This window comes from Halyomorpha halys, unplaced genomic scaffold (assembly GCF_000696795.3).
Source record: "Halyomorpha halys isolate HHAL.00 unplaced genomic scaffold, Hhal_1.1 Scaffold121.1, whole genome shotgun sequence".
Classification (NCBI taxonomy): Eukaryota; Metazoa; Arthropoda; class Insecta; order Hemiptera; family Pentatomidae; genus Halyomorpha; species Halyomorpha halys.
In genome coordinates this window covers 1,205,542-1,229,305 of record NW_027107242.1, presented here as the reverse complement: position 1 = coordinate 1,229,305, position 23,764 = coordinate 1,205,542, and the positions used below count along the sequence as shown (strand labels likewise).

Sequence of the window (23,764 nt, the reverse complement as noted above, 5' to 3'; positions counted from 1 at the left end):
AGAGAGAGAGAGAGAGAGAGAGAGAGAGAGAGAGAGAGAGAGAGAGAGAGAGAGAGAGAGCAGTCACCATCCACAGACCGGACTCAGCATAGAATATAATAAAACATGACTTTATTCTCTCTGTCTGCCCGTTCCGTCCTACGTCCTATGCTTATGTCCCTCCACCATTATGTTTTCGTCCTTTACACTTACAACCCACAAATAGGGTAAATAATGTGTTTAAGTATTTATTAATAATAATATGGCTCAGATGATTTTTTTTTTACAAATGAACAATATTTTGAGCCGAAGACTTAACCAATTCATAGCTCTTATTGCTCAAACTACAAATTGATTTTCCTTAAATGTTTAGAATAATTTAAGCTCGTAATATTTAACAAATTTATTATTAAATATGTAACAGTTTAACCGATTTCCAATTTTCATGTCTCAAACAAGCGTCTGTAGCGTGTTCTGTCGTGTAATATGATTACTAAAATATATAATGAATTGGAATATTGAAATTTCTTAGGGTTGATTTCATAAATTGTTGAAAGTATCTTTGAGAGATTTTTTTCCTAAGAGATTAAGTTATGGTGAGTGAATGTTGGTTGAAAATAAAACTTTGCAATTAAAACATTTTTAGATTGTTGAACTTTATTTTTTAGTTGCCATGTTTTAGGACTGAACGCCTAAATTATTAGACACATTACGCAAACTTTTACAGTGATAGTCATTATAAAGTAAGCAGATTTACTAATTGTGTGTGTTGACTAAAGTTTCTCGAACCCCAGTATGACAGAAATGACCTGGTCATTAAAAAATGACTTTATTGATAATATGAATATATGAAATACATCACAATACATTAAAATGATTGAAACAGAAAAAAATAAAAAATAAAAGGCAAGTTGGGTGAATGTATTATAAAAATGATATGTATCGTTGTGAATAAAGAAATATGATAACCATAGAAATAATATAAATAAAAATTAAAAAATGAAAGTATTTGGAGCTTTAATTCGTTATAAAAAATAATTAGCAATTAATTTACATATTTAAAAAATAATTGAAAACATGATTAATAACAAATCAAATTAGTCAGTGGAATGACATGCATTATAATAATTTACCAGATGCATTTACAATATATGTATACAAAACCAATTTTTTTTATCGTTTTATAAATCTCTCTGGTCATAAAGTGATCACTCAAGGTAATAAATAAAACTTGGAACAAATTTATGTGCGCTTAAAGTTATAGGGTTGCATTTAACTTCACTGTAAACAAGAGAATCATATACAATTGAAATTTTATTATTTCATACAGTAGAACATCCAGAATTTTTCAAAATTATTTTGGTATATAATTTCTTATACTTTGTATGATACGCGAGTTTAACTGCTTGTCAATTGATTTAATGATTTGAACCTTCAATTTTGATTTTAAACTTTTTTTAATTTCTATTCATACCAGTCAACGGAGGAGACGTCCAGTTTATGTGATGAATTAATTTTAATGTCATGTGAGGTACGATGGGGAGGAATACCGAGGCTACTTCATCCACACGTGATATAAAAACTTGTCAATTGATTTAATGATTTGAACCTTCAATTTTGATTTTAAACTTTTTTTAATTTCTATTCATACCAGTCAACGGAGGAGACGTCCAGTTTATGTGATGAATTAATTTTAATGTCATGTGAGGTACGATGGGGAGGAATACCGAGGCTACTTCATCCACACGTGATATAAAAACTTGTCAATTGATTTAATGATTTGAACCTTCAATTTTGATTTTAAACTTTTTTTAATTTCTATTCATACCAGTCAACGGAGGAGACGTCCAGTTTATGTGATGAATTAATTTTAATGTCATGTGAGGTACGATGGGGAGGAATACCGAGGCTACTTCATCCACACGTGATATAAAAACTTGTCAATTGATTTAATGATTTGAACCTTCAATTTTGATTTTAAACTTTTTTTAATTTCTATTCATACCAGTCAACGGAGGAGACGTCCAGTTTATGTGATGAATTAATTTTAATGTCATGTGAGGTACGATGGGGAGGAATACCGAGGCTACTTCATCCACACGTGATATAAAAACTTGTCAATTGATTTAATGATTTGAACCTTCAATTTTGATTTTAAACTTTTTTTAATTTCTATTCATACCAGTCAACGGAGGAGACGTCCAGTTTATGTGATGAATTAATTTTAATGTCATGTGAGGTACGATGGGGAGGAATACCGAGGCTACTTCATCCACACGTGATATAAAAAATTAATTATTAGACAATAAGTTCTTATACTTTCATCCACTCTGTCTGTGTCTTATCTTCTTCTATTCCATGTCCATGATTTTATCGGTAAAGTAACCTATGAGCATACTTTGGCATTTTAAATAATAAATTAATTCTTATTATGCTAATATATTAATGTGCTAATGCGCTAATAGATTAAGTAAGCTACTAACTAAAATTGAAACTGAGTCTGTTGTTTACCAGTGCCAGAACGGAAGATGATAAGCCGATTATTGAAAATAGGGTTATTCCGTTGATTTGTTATTGTTGTTTTCAATCCTAATCCTATTATTATGACCACGAATTTGAATTATATTCAATTTTTGTTTTTAAAAATATTTATAATCTAAATATGTGAATATCTTCAAATATATAAAATAAAATTTCGTTTATTTCTCCTAAGTGCGCTGAATAATATTCTATCAACTGCTTGAAAATGCTTGAAAACAAACTATACGACTCCATAAAATTCCTGGCCCCAATAGCGTGGTTATACATAACCCACATGCACGATCATGTGTTTCGAAATAAGTACTTGTGACATGGAATCACTCAGATTTTTTATTTTCCCCAAGTCCTTTTCTAACTATTGTGTCATTGAAATACAAACAACCTACTCCCGAAAATGAATTATTGTGTTCCTTTACAGTCATCTGTTAACATCAGCGCCTTTAAATCAATTTGTCCCAGCAAACAGAGATTGGGGAGGGCAAACACGAAGGCGGCTCTCAGCCCCTCGACCTTAGTCAAATATAGTTCCCTTTCCCGCTTTCCGTATCGAATTTTTTTCCTTCCCATCGGCTCCTAAGAGCTCCATCAGAAATGCTTTCTTGAATCCGTGTCTCTATTTCGACTCCAATCTCCCTTTCAGTCCGTAAAAATAAAAATCAAGGCGATCGAAATCTGAGTGTTTCCATGTTTCTGAGAATTTCTTTCTCAGATTTGCAATTGGAGTTTATTGGATCATATAAATGATTTAATAGTTAAATGTGAAATAGGAATTTGAAATATATTTATCTACTTAAGGAACGTTTAAATAATTATAATAAAGCATATGAAATGAAAAATAAGTCCCTTTAGAATAATTTTGAGGTCAAACAATGTATTGTTCAAAACAGTGTGGCCTCATTCACGATTTATATTATATTTAAAGAAACAAAAATAGTTGTTCCAATATTTACAAATAATATATTTGTATGTTCAATATTTATATTAATGATTGTGTTATAATATTTATTTAGTTGGAAGAAATAAAATGTGGTTGAACAGAAGGAATTTAATCGAGGGCATGGTTAGTGCTTGGTGAATGAAAGAGGGAATGGAGTTCCAGTGGGAGGTAGCTCAGGTAAAGAAGGACTTTTCAAACGCACCACGGTTGGGTGGTAGAAGCAGATAGTCGGGACCAAGTAATAACGGGATTGACAGAGGATATTGAATGCAGGTTTTGTAGGATATATCAGGAGCATTGAGTTCTAATTACTTAGAATTAGAAGAAGACGCTGAAAAATACTTACATAGATAAGAAGAGTAGTGCCACGTTGTACTAGTAATAATTAAGTATTATGAGGTGGTATCTTCATTTTCCTTTCACCTAATATGGATCGTAGGCTCGATCTGTTTAATTGTAAAAAGTATAGTTTGGCTCCGTAATTATTGGGGACTTAATTTATCTTATATTTGGATAAGATAAATTAAGTCTTTAAGTTCGTAAAAGAGTTGCAATGAGCTGCATTACAGCCTTGTAAGTCTTTAGTACAAGTCAGCTTTGGTCCCCTGTAATTTAAACAGACTGTACCCTCTTCACACTAATGTTTTTACATATGCGAATAGCCTACAAAAAAGCGTTCAATTACAACTTAATTCGAAGGTCTTAAGTTCGTCTATTCGAAAGGTGAAAGACAAGAAAATGACGTATTATGATAAAATTATTTCAACATTACAGCGTGTCCTCTCGATTGTTAACGCTTAATATACAATCCATTGTACTAAATTATCATAAGTAAATCTAAACTAATATTGATTGATTTATTATTTGTTTATTTGCGTGAGAGGTTCATTACATCATTACCTTAATACGTCAAACCTTAACTGATTTCTCTTATCCACATTTTCAGTAAAATAAACTTTATGTGTATTTAAAATATGCCGCGCTTTGTAATAGTTATTTAAAATGAATATATTATTTATCATTATTAATTATTCACTAAAACATACATACACTTACCTGGCGGTGGTTTCAAATTTAGTGAAGATGGATAGAGAGTTGTTATTTTTTTAGTGATAAGGAATTTCACTCTGTTGCTGACTTCGGTCTGATACAAAAAAAATGTTCTACTCTTGAACAAAAAAATAATTCCTTGATTAAAAAATTAAAAAATCAGATAATCGATATAATTCTCATTTATTCTTCTAACCAGTATTTAAATGATTGGGCCCGCTTTTAATCTTACCCAAAGTCTCAGAATAATAACAACTTTCTTAGTTATTATTAATGATATATATCCCACAGAAAGGGCTGCGTCATACCCTTGAAATTTTTGTGTATGAGAAACTATACTATTTCTTAATTTCGGACAACATTTTAAACAAATAAAACCGGTAGATTTGGTTTTATATTTGATTTTGTATGAAAAGGACGAATTCAAAATGTTTAAGAACATTATGTACCAGTAAATTACCTGGTTTGGAAAATACTTTTTGTACGAGAAACCTAGCTTTATATATTTCTGTTCTTGAGAACCTGGCATATTATAATTTTTTTTTCAGATTGTCTAATTTACTTTGTATCAAGGGCCATTAAAATATCGAGTAAAATTACCTTCTTTAAAATTATGAAAGAGAAGGAAAAAACCTATGAAAGCGTCTATTTTATCAATTAATTAAGAAAAGAATATTTGAATTGTCAAATGTAGAGTTGCACAATAAAAGTAATTGTATTTGAAAAGTAAAAACAGAAACGACAGTACTATATTGTGCAAAGTTTATTCTCAGGAAAGCCCTACTCTCGAGCAGTTGATTTCGTTTGGCTACGATCCAATCTCTGCACTCAGCTGAGCTGAAAGTAATGGGGAGAGTACTGATTTACCGATAAAATATATATCGAAGTCCTCAGCGATTTTATTATAATAAAACAAAAACCTAGGTTTATATTAACTTTAATGTGTCGGAAACCATCAACAACCCCTCAAGCCATATTTTTGAATTTATATTAATCATTTCTATAAAAGAGGTGCTAATGATTAACTTTCCATAAACCAATAAAGCGACACGTTACTACATAATAATTATTACAATATCAATGCATAGAAAAAATAATTGTTATGTTTAATTTGCACATTTAAAACACTATTGCAGAATCGGCCAATTTTTAATATCCCCCAATCCCAATATATTAGAACTAAAATTAAATTGTTTTTATAATAATTAAAATTTTATAAAATAATTATTAGAAGTTTTTTCAAAGTTACATTGTTGTAAAAAATAAATGAATAAAATCCAATGTGAAAATATTTTGAAGTAATTTAATGTGAGATAATTTACACTTTTCCAATATTACCTATTAAGGTAATCTGAATGTATTCACTTAGTTTGACCTTAAATGATTTTAGATTTTTTTAAAAGCTAAATTTGTCCTCTATTTAATATTTCTATAATTTCTTAGGGACGATTATATTTTAAATATTACATTCTAGCCTAAATTTCTATCCTACCGATCCTACCTAACGATTTAAATGAAAATATAGTTCAATTTAGTAGTTATGTCGAGGTGGTTAAACTAGGGTACTAGGCGCGAATATTTCTGTAGACGCGAAGGAGGAATGCAAGTCCGGACTGGATGCTAGCCGCAGGGTCGTAAGATAGAAGAGAAGGTAAAGTTAGGAGGAGAGGTCCAAGGAAGGCAGACTAATCAAAGACAATTTACATTTCCCAAAAAAAGCATTAGAACGTACTTATCTACTACATTCTTATCTTCTAGGTCCCCCCCCCCGATCCTTCTAAAACAGAAAAACATTAAATTAATAAATTGAATTATGTATGGTTACATAATTCAAATTGGACATTACTTTTTTCTACCAATACTTGAAGGTATACGGCCTTATCCATGAACTTGTCTGCATTCATCCTCGCAGAGTATATGGCTGTGTCATCAGCATATACAGAGATTTGAACATGGTCAATTTTTACCCCGACTATGTGATCAGTATATGTGTTGAATAAAACTTACGCAAGGACTGAACCCTAGGAGACGCCTCATGTGACGGGCTTGGGGGTGGAAATTTCAGTTTTGACCCAGACTGAGAAGGTCCGGTCGCGGATATGGGATCCAACAATGTCGACCAGTTGGTCCGGGAATCGGTGAAGCCTGATTTGTTGAATAAGTGTGGAGTGGGGCACAGAATCATATGCCTGTGTACAGTCTAGTGAAATCATTCCTGTGACAAGGTTCCTGTATAGGTTGTTGCCGCATCGCTTTGCAGCTTGGCCACTTTGTGGTAGCTCACCACACGCCAGAACTCGTCTTGTTTTAGGTGGATGACGTCATCTGTGTCACAGTGTTTTCTGATGTGAATGAGGACTAACTTCTCATATATTTTTGAGATGTGGTTGAGGAGGCTGATGGGCCGTTAGCCAACCGGATCCGCTTCACTTTTCCTGGGCTTAAGAAGTGGAACAACGATTATCTTCTAAGGAAAGCTATCCCGTGTGGTTATCTGTAGTATCTGGGATATGATATACTTCCAATGAAGTGTTACCATGGAACTAGAGCAGCGTTTAAATCAGCTTCGATACGCTTTTTTTGTGTGTGTTATTTTTTAGGTGCATTAAAATTTTTCCTCACAGTCACTCTCGTCTAAATTTTCGAAATGTCCTTAGCTAGAAGTATAGGAGTTTAGACCCGAAACATAAAAGTATATTTTCCTACTTTACGTCACTTTCCAACAAAATGTTGATAATCATGAAAGTCATATCCATTGATTTTGTATGTTGATATAAAAACATTGCTAGGATTTATGTAAGTTCATTTTCTTACTGAAACTTTAAAGCGGCAACAAATTTATCAGTAAATACTTTTTAATTCGTAACTAATAAGAAAAATAATTCTAAGTAGTCAAATGAACACGTGATATTAAATTGGATAATTTAATTTTCCATAAAGTGTTAACGCTTTGTGTTCACCTTTCAGTAGAATTAATGGAAATCTAACTATTTTCTGTTTTTTAAATTTTGTTAACATCTTAATTTATTAAAAAAAATGTTTATTTATACTATAATACTATGTGTTTTATAATATAGTATTTATAAAAATACTATGTGATTGGAACACTAAATTGTACTAATCTACAAAATTCTTCCTATTGAATAAATAAACATTTTTATTAATTTTAACAAAGTTTTATCTCTTTTATTGTTCATCAGGATTCAGTCAAATTGCTCTTTGAATATTAAAAAAATAGCTAGTTGATGCTTACTTAAGGTTTTCATGATTAATTTTCTGAAGTTTATTTATAAACCGAATATTTTTTTTTTTAATTGTCAGTAAATTAAAAAAAAAAATTGTATATAAACGAAAAACATGAAATAAATGATCCAATTTATTTTTAAAAAATAATAAATAAAATATAAATTCAAAGTTCATTCCTTATGCTTGACGAAGTTAGAGATAAATTGATTAGAAGCAGGAGCTTGAACTAGAAGATTGCTGTGGATCTTTGAAATCTTGACGATGTTCACTCATGAGTTATTCATGATATTTTCATCCCCTGGGTGCTCGCTGAGTCTCAGAGCAGGTTATGAGATATTGCTCTCTATTTTTTATTAAGTTAAGAACAACGCGGATCCCTCTCGATACGGGGTTTAACTTCAGTAGATAAATCGAATCTAAACTGATTGCCTGAAAGTGAAGAGCTGATTGAATTTGTCGGCCAGTGTAATGTTAGCCTGGAAATAAATTGTTTACTATTTGAGTGACTTGGAGCATAAAGCTCTTTTTGGGATTAAATTTAAGAAAATTCGATCCTTTATATACCATAACTCGAACCGATGTTAAATTTATTGTAATACATGATGTAGTTTGGAATAAGATAAAAAAATATATATATATATATTTATCACTATACATTTTTTTATTAAAGCTTTCATGGAGAAAATGAAACTAATATCATGATAGATACACTAATACACATTCTGTTAAAATTAATGCAGTCTAATATTTTAATGTCTTTCAATGTTCCAGATCGGAGTGTGGAAATCATGGGAGAAGGAGGGACTTGACATCAAGGACATAGTGTGGCCTGGAAATTCGCACACTCCACCTCAGGGTGTTCCTGAGAAGTTCCACCTCAAGATCACTTTCCTGGAGGAGCCACCCTACATCTCTCTGGCACCCCCAGACCCTGTCACTGGCAAATGTAATATGAACAGGGGTGTCATCTGCAGAGTCGCAAGAGAAATCGACATAGCAGAGTTAGTAAAACTTATAAAAAATATATGTATAACTGCTTATTTCATCATCATATTATTATATGTATATATGATTATATTTTTTGTGGACAGTGGATCAAAGAAAATAATTGTTTTGTTATATTACATAGATCAACAAAAAAATTACTTATTTTTTTATTTGTGTATATTCAATACACTAGTACATTAACACAGTTAAATATTTAAATTAAGCACATTTAAATATTTTTTATTGTAAACATCCAGTCCAGAGCCCGTCCAGAGAAGTGCCGGGGTATCCGGAGACTTGATTTTTCCATTTTAGTTCTAGGTTCCCCAGGTTGAACGTTGAACTAGAAATGAGTGTATGTGTATATAAATATGGCGTGAATTTATTGTCTAATCTCTATTACCATCGTTCTAAATATACAACATGATGCCATATTGCAATAACGAGAAATCAAACATGGAATGGAAATCAAATTCTTTATTTGTTACTTATAATGGTTGCTTCTGTTGAAACTAGAATTACATATTTTTTGATTATTTTTTTACGAAATCTGCACTATTCTCTCAACCTTTCATGTTCACTGATGCACATAATTTTCCAAGTGTTATTCTGTTAATTTCAGTGTTCCACAAGGAAGCGTCTTGGGTTCTGTTCTATACATTCTGTTTACCGTGGATTTTCCTCTTCATCTTGAAACCATCATTGGCAAAATTCGTTAATGATACTCCCATCCTTTCATCTTAAACAAATCTTAATATAACTTCCACAAACATATAAGGCACCTCTTCTTGATTGAATGTTGTTATAATGATAGAATATTTGGACATTATATTATAACTTTTACATTATAACAGATTTTTAATTTAGACTGGTGAATATAATATATACAGTAGTTATGACCCTAATATTAAATACTGTGAATGGGAATTCACAGTTAAAAATATGGTCTTTATCATTTAAAAGTTCTCGTAATTTTTCACGACGATTACCATGCCTATTGTTTTTGTTTTTTTGTTCATTTTTGTTTTTTTATAGTGGAATAAATCACTGTGACCAATAAGGCCTATTGTTAAATAGTGATGCGGAGAAAAATTACAATTATCGTATTCCCATTGTGAAAAAAAAATTTACAGTTTATCCAAACCATTGAAATCAACTCCTCATTAATATTGATGTTTTCATTTTAGTACGTAGAGTAGGGATTCAAACAGGTACTTTTTCTAGCCCAACCCGTATAGGATGGTCTAAGACATAAAGAAAAAAAAGTTTATTTTTTTTTAAAACATGTATTACATAATTTAAAATAATAAAATGAAAACATTTAAAAATAATATATACATACAAACTAGAAAAAAGAACTTTATTGAACTTACAAATATTACAAAATTAATGCTCAGGTTAAAAAAATAAAATAAACCTGATTTAAATCAAACTAAAATTCTTTTTGAAAAAAAAATATTAAACTGAATTAAGTAAATTTAGTGTAAGCGACATGAAAAAAAGGTTTTATATCACCGTGGTTGACTGAGAGTGTTGGATCAAGTTGCCTCGTGGAGAAAAATCGAAAAACGTCCGTCCACCCACCTTAACGAGATGAATTCGGTGATAGAGTTGGCAAGATTTCTGACTACTTATGCTATATGAAAAGATAAATACGCCTAGAGTCTATCTAGTACTGTATCTAATACATAATAACAATGACTGAGGCATTTACCTCTTTCGAATACACAACAAATATATACATTAACTCAATAAATATATTTATTCAGCTTGTTAAATTAATTTTTAAAAAGATGTTAGCAACAACATATGGGAGCATCTAAACTTGATATTTTCTACCTGCCCCAATAGCTAATCAGTAATTTTACGATTCTTTAGGGTCTGTTCTATATACTTAAGAATTTGGTATATCCCGAAAAAATATGGAGACACATTGTTGAAATGGCAACTAATGTTTTGTTAGATGAAGCGCTGATAGAGAATATTGAGGTGTGAAGCATAAAGTGTCTAGTTCAGAACGCCTTGCGTTCGATTCTACCTGAGTCATTCAATATATATTTTAGGCTAGGATCCCCAGAAATAAATTTTGATATTTCCACTCTGGAGCTATATAGAACTTTAATGGAAGTAAAAAATAATAATAATAATAATAATAAAATTAAAATAAAAAAGATTATTGTATTGTCGGATCTCACCATTGAACATTGTTAAATAACTAGAAAAAAATATTTCTAACTAAGTTAATGTACTTCTTTTTTAAATTGAATTTTAACTATGTAATATGCAACTAGGAATGTACTACATTCTAAACATGTTATATGTTTTTCATCTAAAAAGAATTTTTTAGACTGGGATAGCCATTACACTGTTCTGTGCGTTATCGTACCTAACAAAATATACTTTCCTGAAAAATGTTGGACTCGCCTTTGTTTACATAACACAGACGATATTGTACACTTTTCTATTCTGAAACTGTTTCTTTAATATTCTTATGCTTCAAAAATGATTCTTTGGTAATGAAAAATGTTTTCATTACTGTCGTAAGAGTAGAAATAATGCAGGTCGATCTGAAAGTTCTAAAAGGCATGAAGTTAAATATCGAAACGGTAATAAAGGAAAAGCATGTCAACTCTCAAGAGGGTAATTAACATTAGACTGGAATAATTAACACTTCTAAGGTTAATTAAGTAGAACCAGGAACCTTTTCATTAAAGGTAATACTCTGGGAAGTATTCTCGACGAAATTGAGAAGTTGTCTTGGAAAATTAGCACGCAAAAGGCTTTAATGTCACCTGTGAAGTCCCTACTGCTGAAGATGGTAACACTGGCTGTAGTCCTTCTAAAGGATAATTTAACAGGGTGCCATTTCCATAAAGTACTTGTCGAAGTGTACCATTCAATTACTGAAATAACAAGAAGTGACCAAAAGAAGTAAGCTTCTACGATTCATTAATATTTTGGAATGACTTTAAAATTTATCGATTCATATTAAAAAAATATATTATTAATTTAATTATTGCTCATATGTTTCACCAGCGTAGTAGTGTTCTTTATGCCATAAAATTTTGTTTTTGCAAATACAGTAATAAAAAAATTGACATTTCTGTTAGTTTTTCGCGCTCTCCTGCTCACTACTAATTTTTTCATTGACTGTGGTTTTATAGTTCAACAAGATTGTTGAACTATGTATTAGAGTATATAATGTATGTTCATGTGTGTGTTTGTGAAATATGTGTAACCGTAAAAATGATACATAATTAGAGAAAGTAAGTTAGATCATAGAAGTTAAGGTTAAGCTACATGAACGGAATATTTGGCACTCTTAAATGTTTCTTGGTTTATATAGTTAGATACGTTAGAATAAAATATTTATTTTTTTAATATGAAGGAGATAGTTGGTGGTATGGCCTAGAGGAAACAGACAGCTGTTAACTATTTTTGGCTTCCTTTTGACCACACCCCCGACTATCATCTTCACAATCTCCTAGTCATTCTGAATCCTAGCAGGCGATTTTTCAGTTCTGCAGCGATGTCCTCAACGTTATGATCGATGTCGATGCTATAAGATAAACTTTTTCAACCTCTTTGTACTACGAGATGCGAAGGATGTGCTTGCAAAGTGGAATAAGACTGCTTCGTTAGATCTGAGCTACAGAGTCGTTGCAATGTGGTCCTTTTCGTTAGCCAGATACAGCCTCATCTCTTTTTCTGAGGCGTTTGTTAAAAACGAAGAAATATTAATGTCTTCAATATTTCCTACTAGCTAGGCCGCAAGATGATGGAAGGTGGTGGTCGCACCGCTATTGTTTCAGCCTCTCTCAGCTGTAAGAGCCGGTCGTATATGTTGGGATCCACAGGTATCCCAGAGTTCTGAGGTAGATCAGGGACATCCCTCCACCGGAATGTCTTAGTAGTGGAGAAAAGTACTTTCGTCCTGAGAAGATCCCTTTTTCTCTTCTTTGGCTTCTTGATTTTCTTGCTGCATCCCTAATTCATCATCAGGAAGCCGAGAGCTTTTATCGTCTGGTAATGAAGGAGAAGCCAGGTTAGAAACAAGTGGATTTGGTTGGTTGGGAAGTTTTCCATAGAAGGAATGGTATCTGGTTTTGGCCATATCGGCAAAATATCAGACATGGAGGTCATGATGGATGACTTGTCTTATTATTTAGGATTTTAGTTTTTCATTCGCCAAGAGAGTAAAAAATAAAATATTACGCGGTGATCACTAATAACTTATTTATAGAATAGAGAGAGTTTTGAATTTGCTGAGAGATTAAATACTACACATTGGTCACAAAAACGTTTTTAATAATTACTGTTTTCACGACAGTTTAGGTACTTGAAAGTCACTTAACTACAACATTGATAAAGATATTCCTACATCATGCTGTTAAGTTCTACACTGGGTTAAATAATTGTGGGTTGAGCTGTCAAGAACAGTTCGGGCCGCGTCAGGATCCAAACTGGAGCCAAGGAGCGCGACACCTCCACCTGAATAAGATTTTCGTTTTACAATTAAGCCGAATTAGCAATGACAAAAGGGAGGTTACAATAGCCGCTGAAATATAAAGGGGCTGCCAGCCGAGGTGAGGAAAGGATTAATTGTGGTCCCGTCGCTTATAAATAATTAAACATGGCCTTTGTGTTAAATATTATCTCTAATCTTAGTCCTCCCCAAGTAAATTCCTCTAAGGCTAAGTCTATTAGCTCTATCAAAAGGTCATAACCTTATCTTATAGATTACAAAAAAGATATATTTCCATAATTTCAGAAATTCAACAATTTAATAATATATTGAATAATTTCTACAGTTTCAAATATTTACTTTAAAATTGTTTTTAATATTTCACATTTTCCTTTGACATCCTTCAATTTACATTCTTAATAACTCTTAACATCTTCTGTTAAGGTTATAGGTTCTGGTTATAAGTGAAAGAAGACAACATACTTATGTATAAACCATAGTTTATACGAAAATTAGGAAAATCTATAGCTTTTGATAAACCCTACAAAAGTCTTTATATAATAAGGTGTAGTGATAAAATCTTGCATGTTTAAATTTCTTTACTTGTAATCAATTTGTCACAACGTTTCCTGGCCATCACCCCATCATCAGGCAAACTTAAATTTCATTTATGCAATTTATATATTAATAACTAAATGGAATAAATTTGAATTAAATAGTTACATTCGATTGTTACTTGCTACTTATTTATTTTGATACATAAAGATCTCTTCTTATTAATGTTATAATTGTTGTCTACAATTGTTAAAAAACTTGCTAAATAAAAATATTATAAAACTCAAAGATTAGCACTTAATAATTTATAATTATATACATGATTTATTAATCATTATAAATAAACAAAACTAGAAAGAACTATACAAGCAATTATATGAAAAAAATATATAAATACATTGCAATATAGTAGAATATGAAAAAACCTCTTAATAACTGATAAAAATAGTGAGAAACCCATTGTAAAAAGTAATAAAATTAACTACAGTACTAATAATAAAATCAAATGTTTAAAGAAAATAGTGAAACACAATTATATGAAGATAACGAATCTTTGTAGAAATGATGATGATTGGCAATCAGAAATTGTAGATATCCAGAAGAAAGTTAGAATTGAAACATAATAAATGACTACTCCAAAATGAACTATGTACCTGGACTGACTAATAACATTCTTTATTTTATCACCATAAAAATATAAAATTAGGTGTTTATAAAATAATAAATTCAGAAATTACTTGAATAATATGAAGGACAAAATAAAATGAAAAACTAAATGTTATTTATAATTGACAAAATTCTGAGAGTTTATGTAATCGAGAAACCACAAATAAATTAAAAGACAGAATAGGACAACATAAATATAATTGTAAAAAATAAAAAAAAAAAAAACACTACAGCATTCTTCCAACATAGTATAAAACTCAAACATATTTTTTCCCTTTAAAAATCCAAGAATAATAATACTGTTTAAAAAATATATGACATACATATGACAAAAAACAGAACAGAAACTTAAATTCAATACTGATACGAGTAATTTAAGCACACATTATATACAAATTGGAAATATAAAATATTAAATTATAAAGACATTATTTATTGTACTAATACTTTTAGAATTTATATTTATTATGAACCTAAGAATGATAAATATTAACTTAGTTAATTTAGTGAATACACAGAAAGGTTTGTGAATTTTAAATCCAGCCCTATCAGAGTTAATAAAGCTTAAATTTTATCAGCTCGTAAAAAAAAATAATTTACTGGAAAAATGCTTATTCTTGTTTATTATTGTACTAAAAAGTAGCAACCGACAACAAAAGAAAGTAAGTGATTTATAGTGTTTCTTCATATAAATAAACTTTTTAAAGAATTTTTATTTTTTAAGTTATAGTGTTCAATTTCTGGGTAAGTTATATCATATTAGAAGTTAGAATAAATTAAACAAGATGATAACATGTTGTTCCTCCTTTAAAACCTAAACTTTGAAATCAGTCATATAATTTTTGGACTATTGACGGAACCGCACGGCCCATATAGCCGAAAATATAATTTGTAAATAGTCTAAGAAAAAAAAATACTCAACTTTTTTTACCCCCAGAGACATGTAGGTATCAAAATACAAAATTAAATAGTCTAGTGTCTACTAATGGACCAATGGTTCGATCCGTAATTATTTCATTTTAAGTATAAGTATGAACCTGGTTCTGTTCCTTATCGAAATAATTTGCATTAGTATTCTACCAAAAGTTTGTCTTGTAAGGAAAACGGTGGGTAATATTGTGTATGCCACCAGTAATATGAGAATACCCCTCCCATCACCCAATATTTTCCACATTTCAACTTGAACTTATTATATTTATTTAAATATGACAAATAATCCCATTTAACATTACTTTCTCTACCACATACTCCTCAGTTCTGTATCTGTAGAGACACCATTTTACTTGGAGATTTTTCTTTTTTGTATTCTGACTCATTCTAGGCTCAGATACTCAATATTTCTTTGTCTTGAGCATTTTTAAAATTTATAATTTATTATAGTGACAATTACCTAAATTTTTGTGAAACATTGTGTTCTTTCGTGAAAATAATTTAAATAAACAGCTTTATTTATTTACTGTCTTAGCTAGGTTCTGACTATAAATACAGCGATAATTACTTTTATATGAACAAGTTATAAAAATATAAATGAAGATAAAAATTAATCATTGAAATATCCGGTATTTATGCTTACAAACTGTACCCTGATACAAATGGCAGGTCAGAAAGTTCGACAAATTGTATTAATCATCGCCAACTTTATCACCCCAACCCCAAATCTTTCCTAATGGGTTTTCTGCTGGGACAGGCCGAAACAGTTGTCGCAAACCACGGAAAGCAGTTTGATCGAAGAGACGTTTATTGTTATTATTTCAGTAAATCTTGATTAATGAAGGCATGATTAATTTTCAGTCAAGTAAAACTTCATGTAGAAGCATTTTATAATTTATGAATGTTTATTTAAGTAGATATGAAAAGTGATTTTTCTTGGGTCTCATGCATACAAAGTTATCGATTTTCTACTAGATTCAAATACTGATATATCTCATACACACATATGTATATGTATATTGCGTATGTAAATTAATGTAAACATGCAATATATGTAGTGTGCCTTTCATGGCATGGATCATGTATAAAGGAAATAAAATGGGGTTAAATTATAGAATATATATATATATATTTTTTTTAAACTTTTTGTTACTAAATTCTTTTTTAGAATTTTATTTTCTAGAGAATAGATTGATGAAAATATTTTTTCTTTCTTTTATTGGCTAGACAGGCACTGGAGGTCCAAGGCCTCTCGCGATGCTCTACGAAAATACATCGTTTGTTTCTTGACGTTTTTATAAGGTGGGTTTGTCACTCCCACTCCTATTTTTGTGTGTGTCCCACCCATTGCCTAACGGGCCTCAGAAATGCCTAGGGGGAGGCTCTGAGTGAGTATTGTGTAATTATATGCTTGAAAAAATCTCGGGATATCAAATTTCCATACTATAAATATCTTTTCGATATTCATTTACCGAACATAGCCTAATCTATTTTAAGGTTTTAAAATGAACCTATTTTATTCTATAAAAAATGATTTATTCCTAAAACAAAATTCAGTTTTAAAAGTTAAATAGATGTAATAAATAGATTGTTTTATAGTTTAGCTACTTATGAAGGTACATAGAAGGTTGAGAATAACTTTATTATGAGAAATGCAATAGCATCAGCCAAGAGCAGAGATTTTAATTGATTAAATAGTTGTTCACTTTTACATTAAAACAAAGGAACCTTTCTTCTTTTTATTAAGATAGGGATTTAATATTTATTTTAAACTTACTCTTTTCTTCTTGCATTAGCTCTTATTAGCCAATAGTTTATTTACAAACTAGAAGCTTTATTTCTTACTCCACTACTTTAAAATTAAATTCCTGAATTTAAAATTACAAAACGGTTGGAGTATCTCTAAGTTATTTTTTTTCTTTATATAAAAGTTTTAGTTCATAAATATAAAACGTACTATAATTTCTATATTGCTTCGGGTTATATCCCATGATATATATTTTTCAAACTACTTATTACATAACTAATAATTTTACCTGTAAAAACAAACTGCAAGAAAAAAGAACAGTATGGAAATAAAATAAACTTGATCAGTTTACATCGGAGAAAAGCCTACACAAACCATAGTATGTCACTTGAATTCAATGAATCTCACTTGTGCAGAAAAACCATCACATTACAGATTTATATTATATTAAATTTGATTTATATCATTTTACAGATACATATTTTTATTTGAAGGCATTGAATTCTTCGTTCTTATAAAAATGTCCTGTCCTTAATCTTTAAACCCTTTGCCTATGAAAAGATGATTTCATATTACCTCTGATCAATGTATATATTTTTAAATTATCATTATTTTACGTTGTTATTTTATTTATTTATTCATCATTGTTACATGAACAATAAAGTTCATGGTAGCTAATCATGGCCGAATTACTTGTACCACTTTATTATTTTTGTATTATTTTTTTTTCTTCTAAGCAGTATGACATTGGGTTGATGTAGAGAATTTAAAGAAGGGCTGAGGAAACAGGGTCTTTTCGAAAGGGGATAATATGTATGTTATATCAGTTTTATGTTTAGGGGGCTCCCCAGGTTTCTTAATTCAAATAATTTAGTTACTTGTATTTAGTCTAGTCTAAGTCTGCGTGATATATTTAAATGGAATAATTACATTTCATGACATTCAAGACTGTTGTTATTTGGGTGGGATAAAGTTAGATAGACTAACCCGCTCAGTAGTAGGGCGCTGCGGGAAGGGTCCACTCCAGCCCCGTTTTTACCCAGTACAGAATTTAAACATTTCTGATTAAAGAATAAATAAGCTATGAAGGAGCAGAGCTACGGATCATAACAACAGTTTTTATTATTTGTTTCTATGAATAAAAGTAGTATGATTAATGTAAACTGCGATATTTTAGTGCTTTTTCGTTAAATTACACCAAGATTAACTGTTTCTAAAAGTAATCTAATGACCTTATACATATTGAAAAATACTTTTATTTTTGAAGGCAATACTGGTATTAAAGTACATTAACACCGAAATATGATCAGAAATATTGATATTAGAATTTATCATTTTATTGTATCCTGTCAATAATGAAATGTTATAAACATTGTTAATTTTTACAAAATTATAAATATTTTTATGTCAGCAGTTTACAATGGTCAATGACGAAATGTTATGAACAAACGATATGGTACAAATGAATAAAATGTTATTGATATTTACGTTAGACATAGAGAAGTTAACAACTCTTGTTTTTTAAAGGTTTAAAAAGTTGGCATATGTTAATATAATTTACTTTTAATGGCTATGTTATGTTATAATAAATAACAGGGATAACCCGTAAACTTTAAGATTTTATATTGGAACTACAGCTAAAATCCAAAATAACATTGAAAGTAGTATATACATTAAAAGGACTATGAAACCGATGAAGAATATAAAACTTTTTTTTTGTTTAATGTAACACAAAATTGCGACGGCCAGGTTTTTTTAGATCTATTGTTCTCCACGGAGGTTAATGATTTTTTTTTTTTTTTAGATTTCCATGCGATACGGTTCTAATCGACAGGCGAAAATCAATTTAACACAATGTTTTTTTCCATATAATAATGATCAACATATATTCTTTATTTTATGACTTACATTAAAATAAAGATTTCCATTTCACAGGTCTATTGAGTTAGTACTCAACATATATTCTTTATTTTGGTTTGTTTTTGTACCGATGAAAGAATCGCTGATTCCCTATAGGAGAGGAAATATATTTCCAAGACCACAAAGCAAGAAAAACAAAGAAAAAATACATCAAACTAAAAATGGAGCAAAACAGTTATCTCGCGGATGATGGTAGTTGTGGGAACAGATTTTCCAACTTTTCCATTCCGGAGCGACTAAGTTTTCGTCGCCTCTGCCCCACCGCTTCACATTACTTATTCCTTTGCCCTCGATTTTACCCTGAGATGGTCTAATAGAATTTTAATTTTCAGATTATCTGGTTGAAAGAAGGAAAATGAAATTGAATTAAAAAATATGTATATTTTACTATCACAGATTTTCGAGTTTTAAATATAAGAAGATATTATGATGTACATTTTTTTATTTATGATAATTTATGTAATATGCATTGTAAATACATGTAAGTAGCCAAATAGCACAGCGAGTAAGCTGATGTCTTATTATCAACCTTAATTATATATTGTCATATATAATACACCTTCATTTTAACTTATAAATAAGAGTCACAGGTCATTATTTAATTCTAACAAGAATGGGAAGGTAGAGTTTTTATTTCTTGGAGCCATCTTGAAATAAGTCTGCCCGCGTAGGCTAGAATTGAACCGAGGCTGCTAAATTAAAAAAAAATCTATTCTGGTCATTTGCTTACTAATTCTTCTTTAGACTTCCCTTCTTTAGGTATGAAATATTATTAAATTATATTATTTCTTTTATAAAATGTTTTAAGACTTGTGTCGATGTACTCATAATTTAAAGTGGATAGGACCGTTACATCCAATAGATTTATTTTTCTCGGATCTTAAGGAACTAATTTATTGCAGCTTATGTTCTCAAACCTAAAGATTTTTCCATATTCTAGGCCAAGAGCAGTGCATGTTTGATCTAAAGCTTCGAGATTTGACACCACTCCTCATCAGAATTATGTAAGGGATAGGGTGGCCCTATCACTCAATGGATTGAACAAGATAGGAGTTACGTTCTAGGTAATCAGGTACCCTGCTAAGATGACCATCTATAAAGGCGTGGTCCTGGGTATTCTTCCCCCAGTTCTGGAGCCAGAACCTCACGCAGGAGCAAAAGAGGAGACTGGCCACCATACAGAGGTTGGGTCAGCTGAGGGCCATGAAGACCTACAGAACGGTGTCGCATGAGGCGGTGCAGGGGCTGGCCGGAGCGATGCCCCTGGATCTCATTATCAAGAAGGATTTCGTCAAGTATGAAGTAAAGAGGCAGGGGTTGGTTGCGCTCCCGAAGGGACTTTGAGAGAAGATTGGCGAGACCCCGAACCTATGGAAGAAAATGCTGCTGGAGAATTCCATTGAAAAATGGAATGGGAAGTGAGCCAGAAGGGCGCCACTCTGAGGAAGTTCTTCCCTAACGTCCATTCAAGGCTGAGAACGGAGTGGGTCCTCCCAGATTATTATATCTCGCAGATCATGACGGGACATGGTGGGTTCCGGGGAAAGCTGGAAAGCTTTTGGAAAGACATCGACCCCCGGTAAAATAAAGACAATTATTGGTGACAGTGGCATGCGTAATCCTATTGCACTACCCCGGTTAAAGTTTCGGTCATGCACATTCGCACTAGATTTACTAATTCTTATGATATTTTCTGTTCAATCAATACATTATAAAGCTTCTGACAGTCAGTTGCATCGCAATACTTTTTAAATCTATATAAAGCTGAAAAACTACTCTAATGTATTGTATTTTTATTTCTGCTATAATTGACTTACTGAAAATATTGGATCAGTAGTTGAATGACTTCACCTAAAACCGCATTGGTAATCTGTAATTATTTCTGTTCAATTATTAATGTGAGAAAATCATCATACAAAAAAAAGTAATGCTATTATTTCATGTACATAACTATTGTTTATATGTATGATATATAACAGCTCTATAGATTGGTAAATACATCCTAGACTGTAGATACTTTTCTTTCGATATCAGAACATTATTGGCAACGTACACCGCCAGTGTATTCCAGCTCATCTGTTATCTTTATAGCTCATTTGATCCAAGTATTTATCTGATTTATGGGTAACCAACACAATATTATCTGAAGTTCCGAACCATTCGTGGTTCTTGCGATAGAAGGATTCATTAGCAATATTTTTTTCATTCATCGAACGAGTAATGATCGGTGAACTATACAATAAAATACTACAAACCAAAAGGTACAAATAATAAATAAACTAAGAAACAATTTCCATGTTAACTTGTTTCATTACATAGCCAGAAGAAAAATTATAATTACTTAAAGATTAAAAAATTTAGAATAAGCATAGGATTTTATAATACATTAATCTATCGTTTATTGGACGTTTGAGGACTTTGTTTCTACTTATCTTAAGCATAGTATAATTCACTGTTTCCTTTAAAAACAACACATATTAAATTTTATATATATTCTTTTAATTTATACATTTTGTTATTATCATTTCAGATAATGAATGGAGGAAATTATTAATGAATCAAAAATTATTTTAAAATTATATTATATTTGCTTAATATGTTAAAATTGTTAATATATATTTCTTCTAAATCCCATGGGTGCGTGGGGATGAACTAATGATGAAAAAGGGTTGAAGGTAGCCTCTTTTTCTGCATTCCAGTAATGTCTTTTAAGAGGAGACTCAGGAAATTTGATTATTTGAGAAGGAGTAGTCTATATTTTGTGTCTGTCTATTGGTGATGGGGCTAACCAGGTATATTGATTCAAATATTTTATTTACTTGTACTCAGTCGAGTGTGAGTCAAAATTATCAATTTAACAGTAAATTTTTATTTTTTATAAATTCCAACAACATCTCAGTGTTATATAAATAGCGAATCCAAAAATTTCCAGGGAAACATATTTTATATTTATTTTATTTTTATTTTTTGGAAAAAATGTTTTTGTATGAAAAACGTATGATATATTTATATTTTTGAGAATCTGATACATTTCCTGTACTTCATTTTTTTTCACCCTAGTCACTTCTGACGTATGGGGAGAGGGAGAGGATTTATCTAAAGGTTACCAATCTTTCCCAGGGTGGCTGCAGTTACGAGGTCTTAATTCCTTCGGCTCAGTTATCTTTATTGAAACAATTATTTAGAAAGTTCTGTTATTCAAACTTGTTTTAAATTCTTTCTTCGGAGATGTTCAACGAAACTAACAAAATGTATCCATCTAATAATCCATGTTGAAACTAATTTAATTTTTTTTTGTGCCATAACTAAATTAAAAAGACAATCCGAAAAAAAATTAAATTATAACCCCAGCTTGGTAATAACCCTCCGTATGTCAGAAATGATCTGGAAGGGGGTAATAAAAAATATCTCCTTTCCCATATCGTTCATTTAATCTAATCAGTTCAACAACAGTTAAGAAAATTATTTCAGCCATTTTCTGATTTTTACTTCTTTTTTTCCTGTTCTATCTAGAAATATTTTTATGGATTTTCCACCTCAGTTATCAGAAGTATTTCAAACATGGTAATTATTTAATGGAAACGTAATTAGGTTTTCAGTATTTCGTGTAAAATTGGCCACACTAAGCTGGATTAATGTTCACCCTTGCTAATGCCTATTCAATATCAGTTAATTCACAGCATTGGTTTTGAAATATAATTTCGTTGATAAAATTAATTTTATAAAATCGAATTATAAATACATTTAAAATGAAATTCCCTATCTTCTGGCATATATAACAAAAATGTATACAATTTTTTTCACCATTCTTCCGGAAATTGGCAAAATATGAGTTAAAAAAAATCGTATCCAATACATTAATTTAAGTTTATGTATTTTTTCAAAACATCAGATGAATATTACTTCAAGATTAATTGAAACCAAACATCCAATTAGGAACCAAACGATATCCTTATAACAAATGAGTTATATAAATTAAATTGATGATTTCTTAAGAATTTTCGTTTCGTTCCATTTCGTTTCAGGTTTCCATCACTGTTATGTATAGATAAAACCTTGGGGATTTATCTGGAAATTAAAATTCTGGAAAAATATCGATTATGTTTATATGAACCAATTTCATAAAAAAAAGCGATTGGTTCTTTAGTGTTCATTTGGTTTTAATTTTGTGATTAACTTTTTAAAACTATTAGAAATCGCCATAGCCTAGATGGGCTACTGTAACACCCTTAGTGGACATCAAAGGACTTGAAGCTCTTTGTGTAAGCGACACGACATCGGTTGTCCACGACAAGATGTAGGGTCCACCATCTTACATTTGTAAGTCCGTTGTACCCTTGTCTCTACCACTGACTATGAGGTAATTTGCGAAGAATTATGTATCAGGAGTAGTAGAATTAAACAAAAATTTATTTAAGTACATGGAATTAAACTGTCTATATAGCTGAAATTCAAGTTCAATTAATTTTAATTAATAGTATTAGTTTAATTAAATTGAAAGTTGAGATTTGAAAAATTAATTTTTATTGATGTATTTTAATAGTCAAAAAAAGTTTTTTAATATACAACATTAAACATTTTTAATATATTTTTAATATATAACAAAAATATTTGTTGATATTTACAACTGTATAAAAAAATACAACCAGTAAATTTGATCATAATAACATAATGATATGATACAGGATGTAGAGAGACTACCCAGTAGTAGAACTCTAAAAACAGTTTACAATATAAGGTC

The 23,764-nt window shown here is 30.6% G+C and overlaps 1 protein-coding gene across 2 annotated transcripts in view; it reads left to right on the top strand.

Annotated features, from left to right (window-relative positions):
• Positions 1-23,764, top strand: part of Nmdar2 (NMDA receptor 2) — a gene marked incomplete at its 5' end in the record, with an annotated part of 971,135 nt that overhangs the window by 866,950 nt on the left and 80,421 nt on the right. For both annotated transcript variants that reach the window (XM_067045541.1, XM_067045540.1), the window contains 1 exon segment: positions 8,525-8,754. In XM_067045541.1, coding sequence (XP_066901642.1) covers positions 8,525-8,754 — 230 coding nt within the window.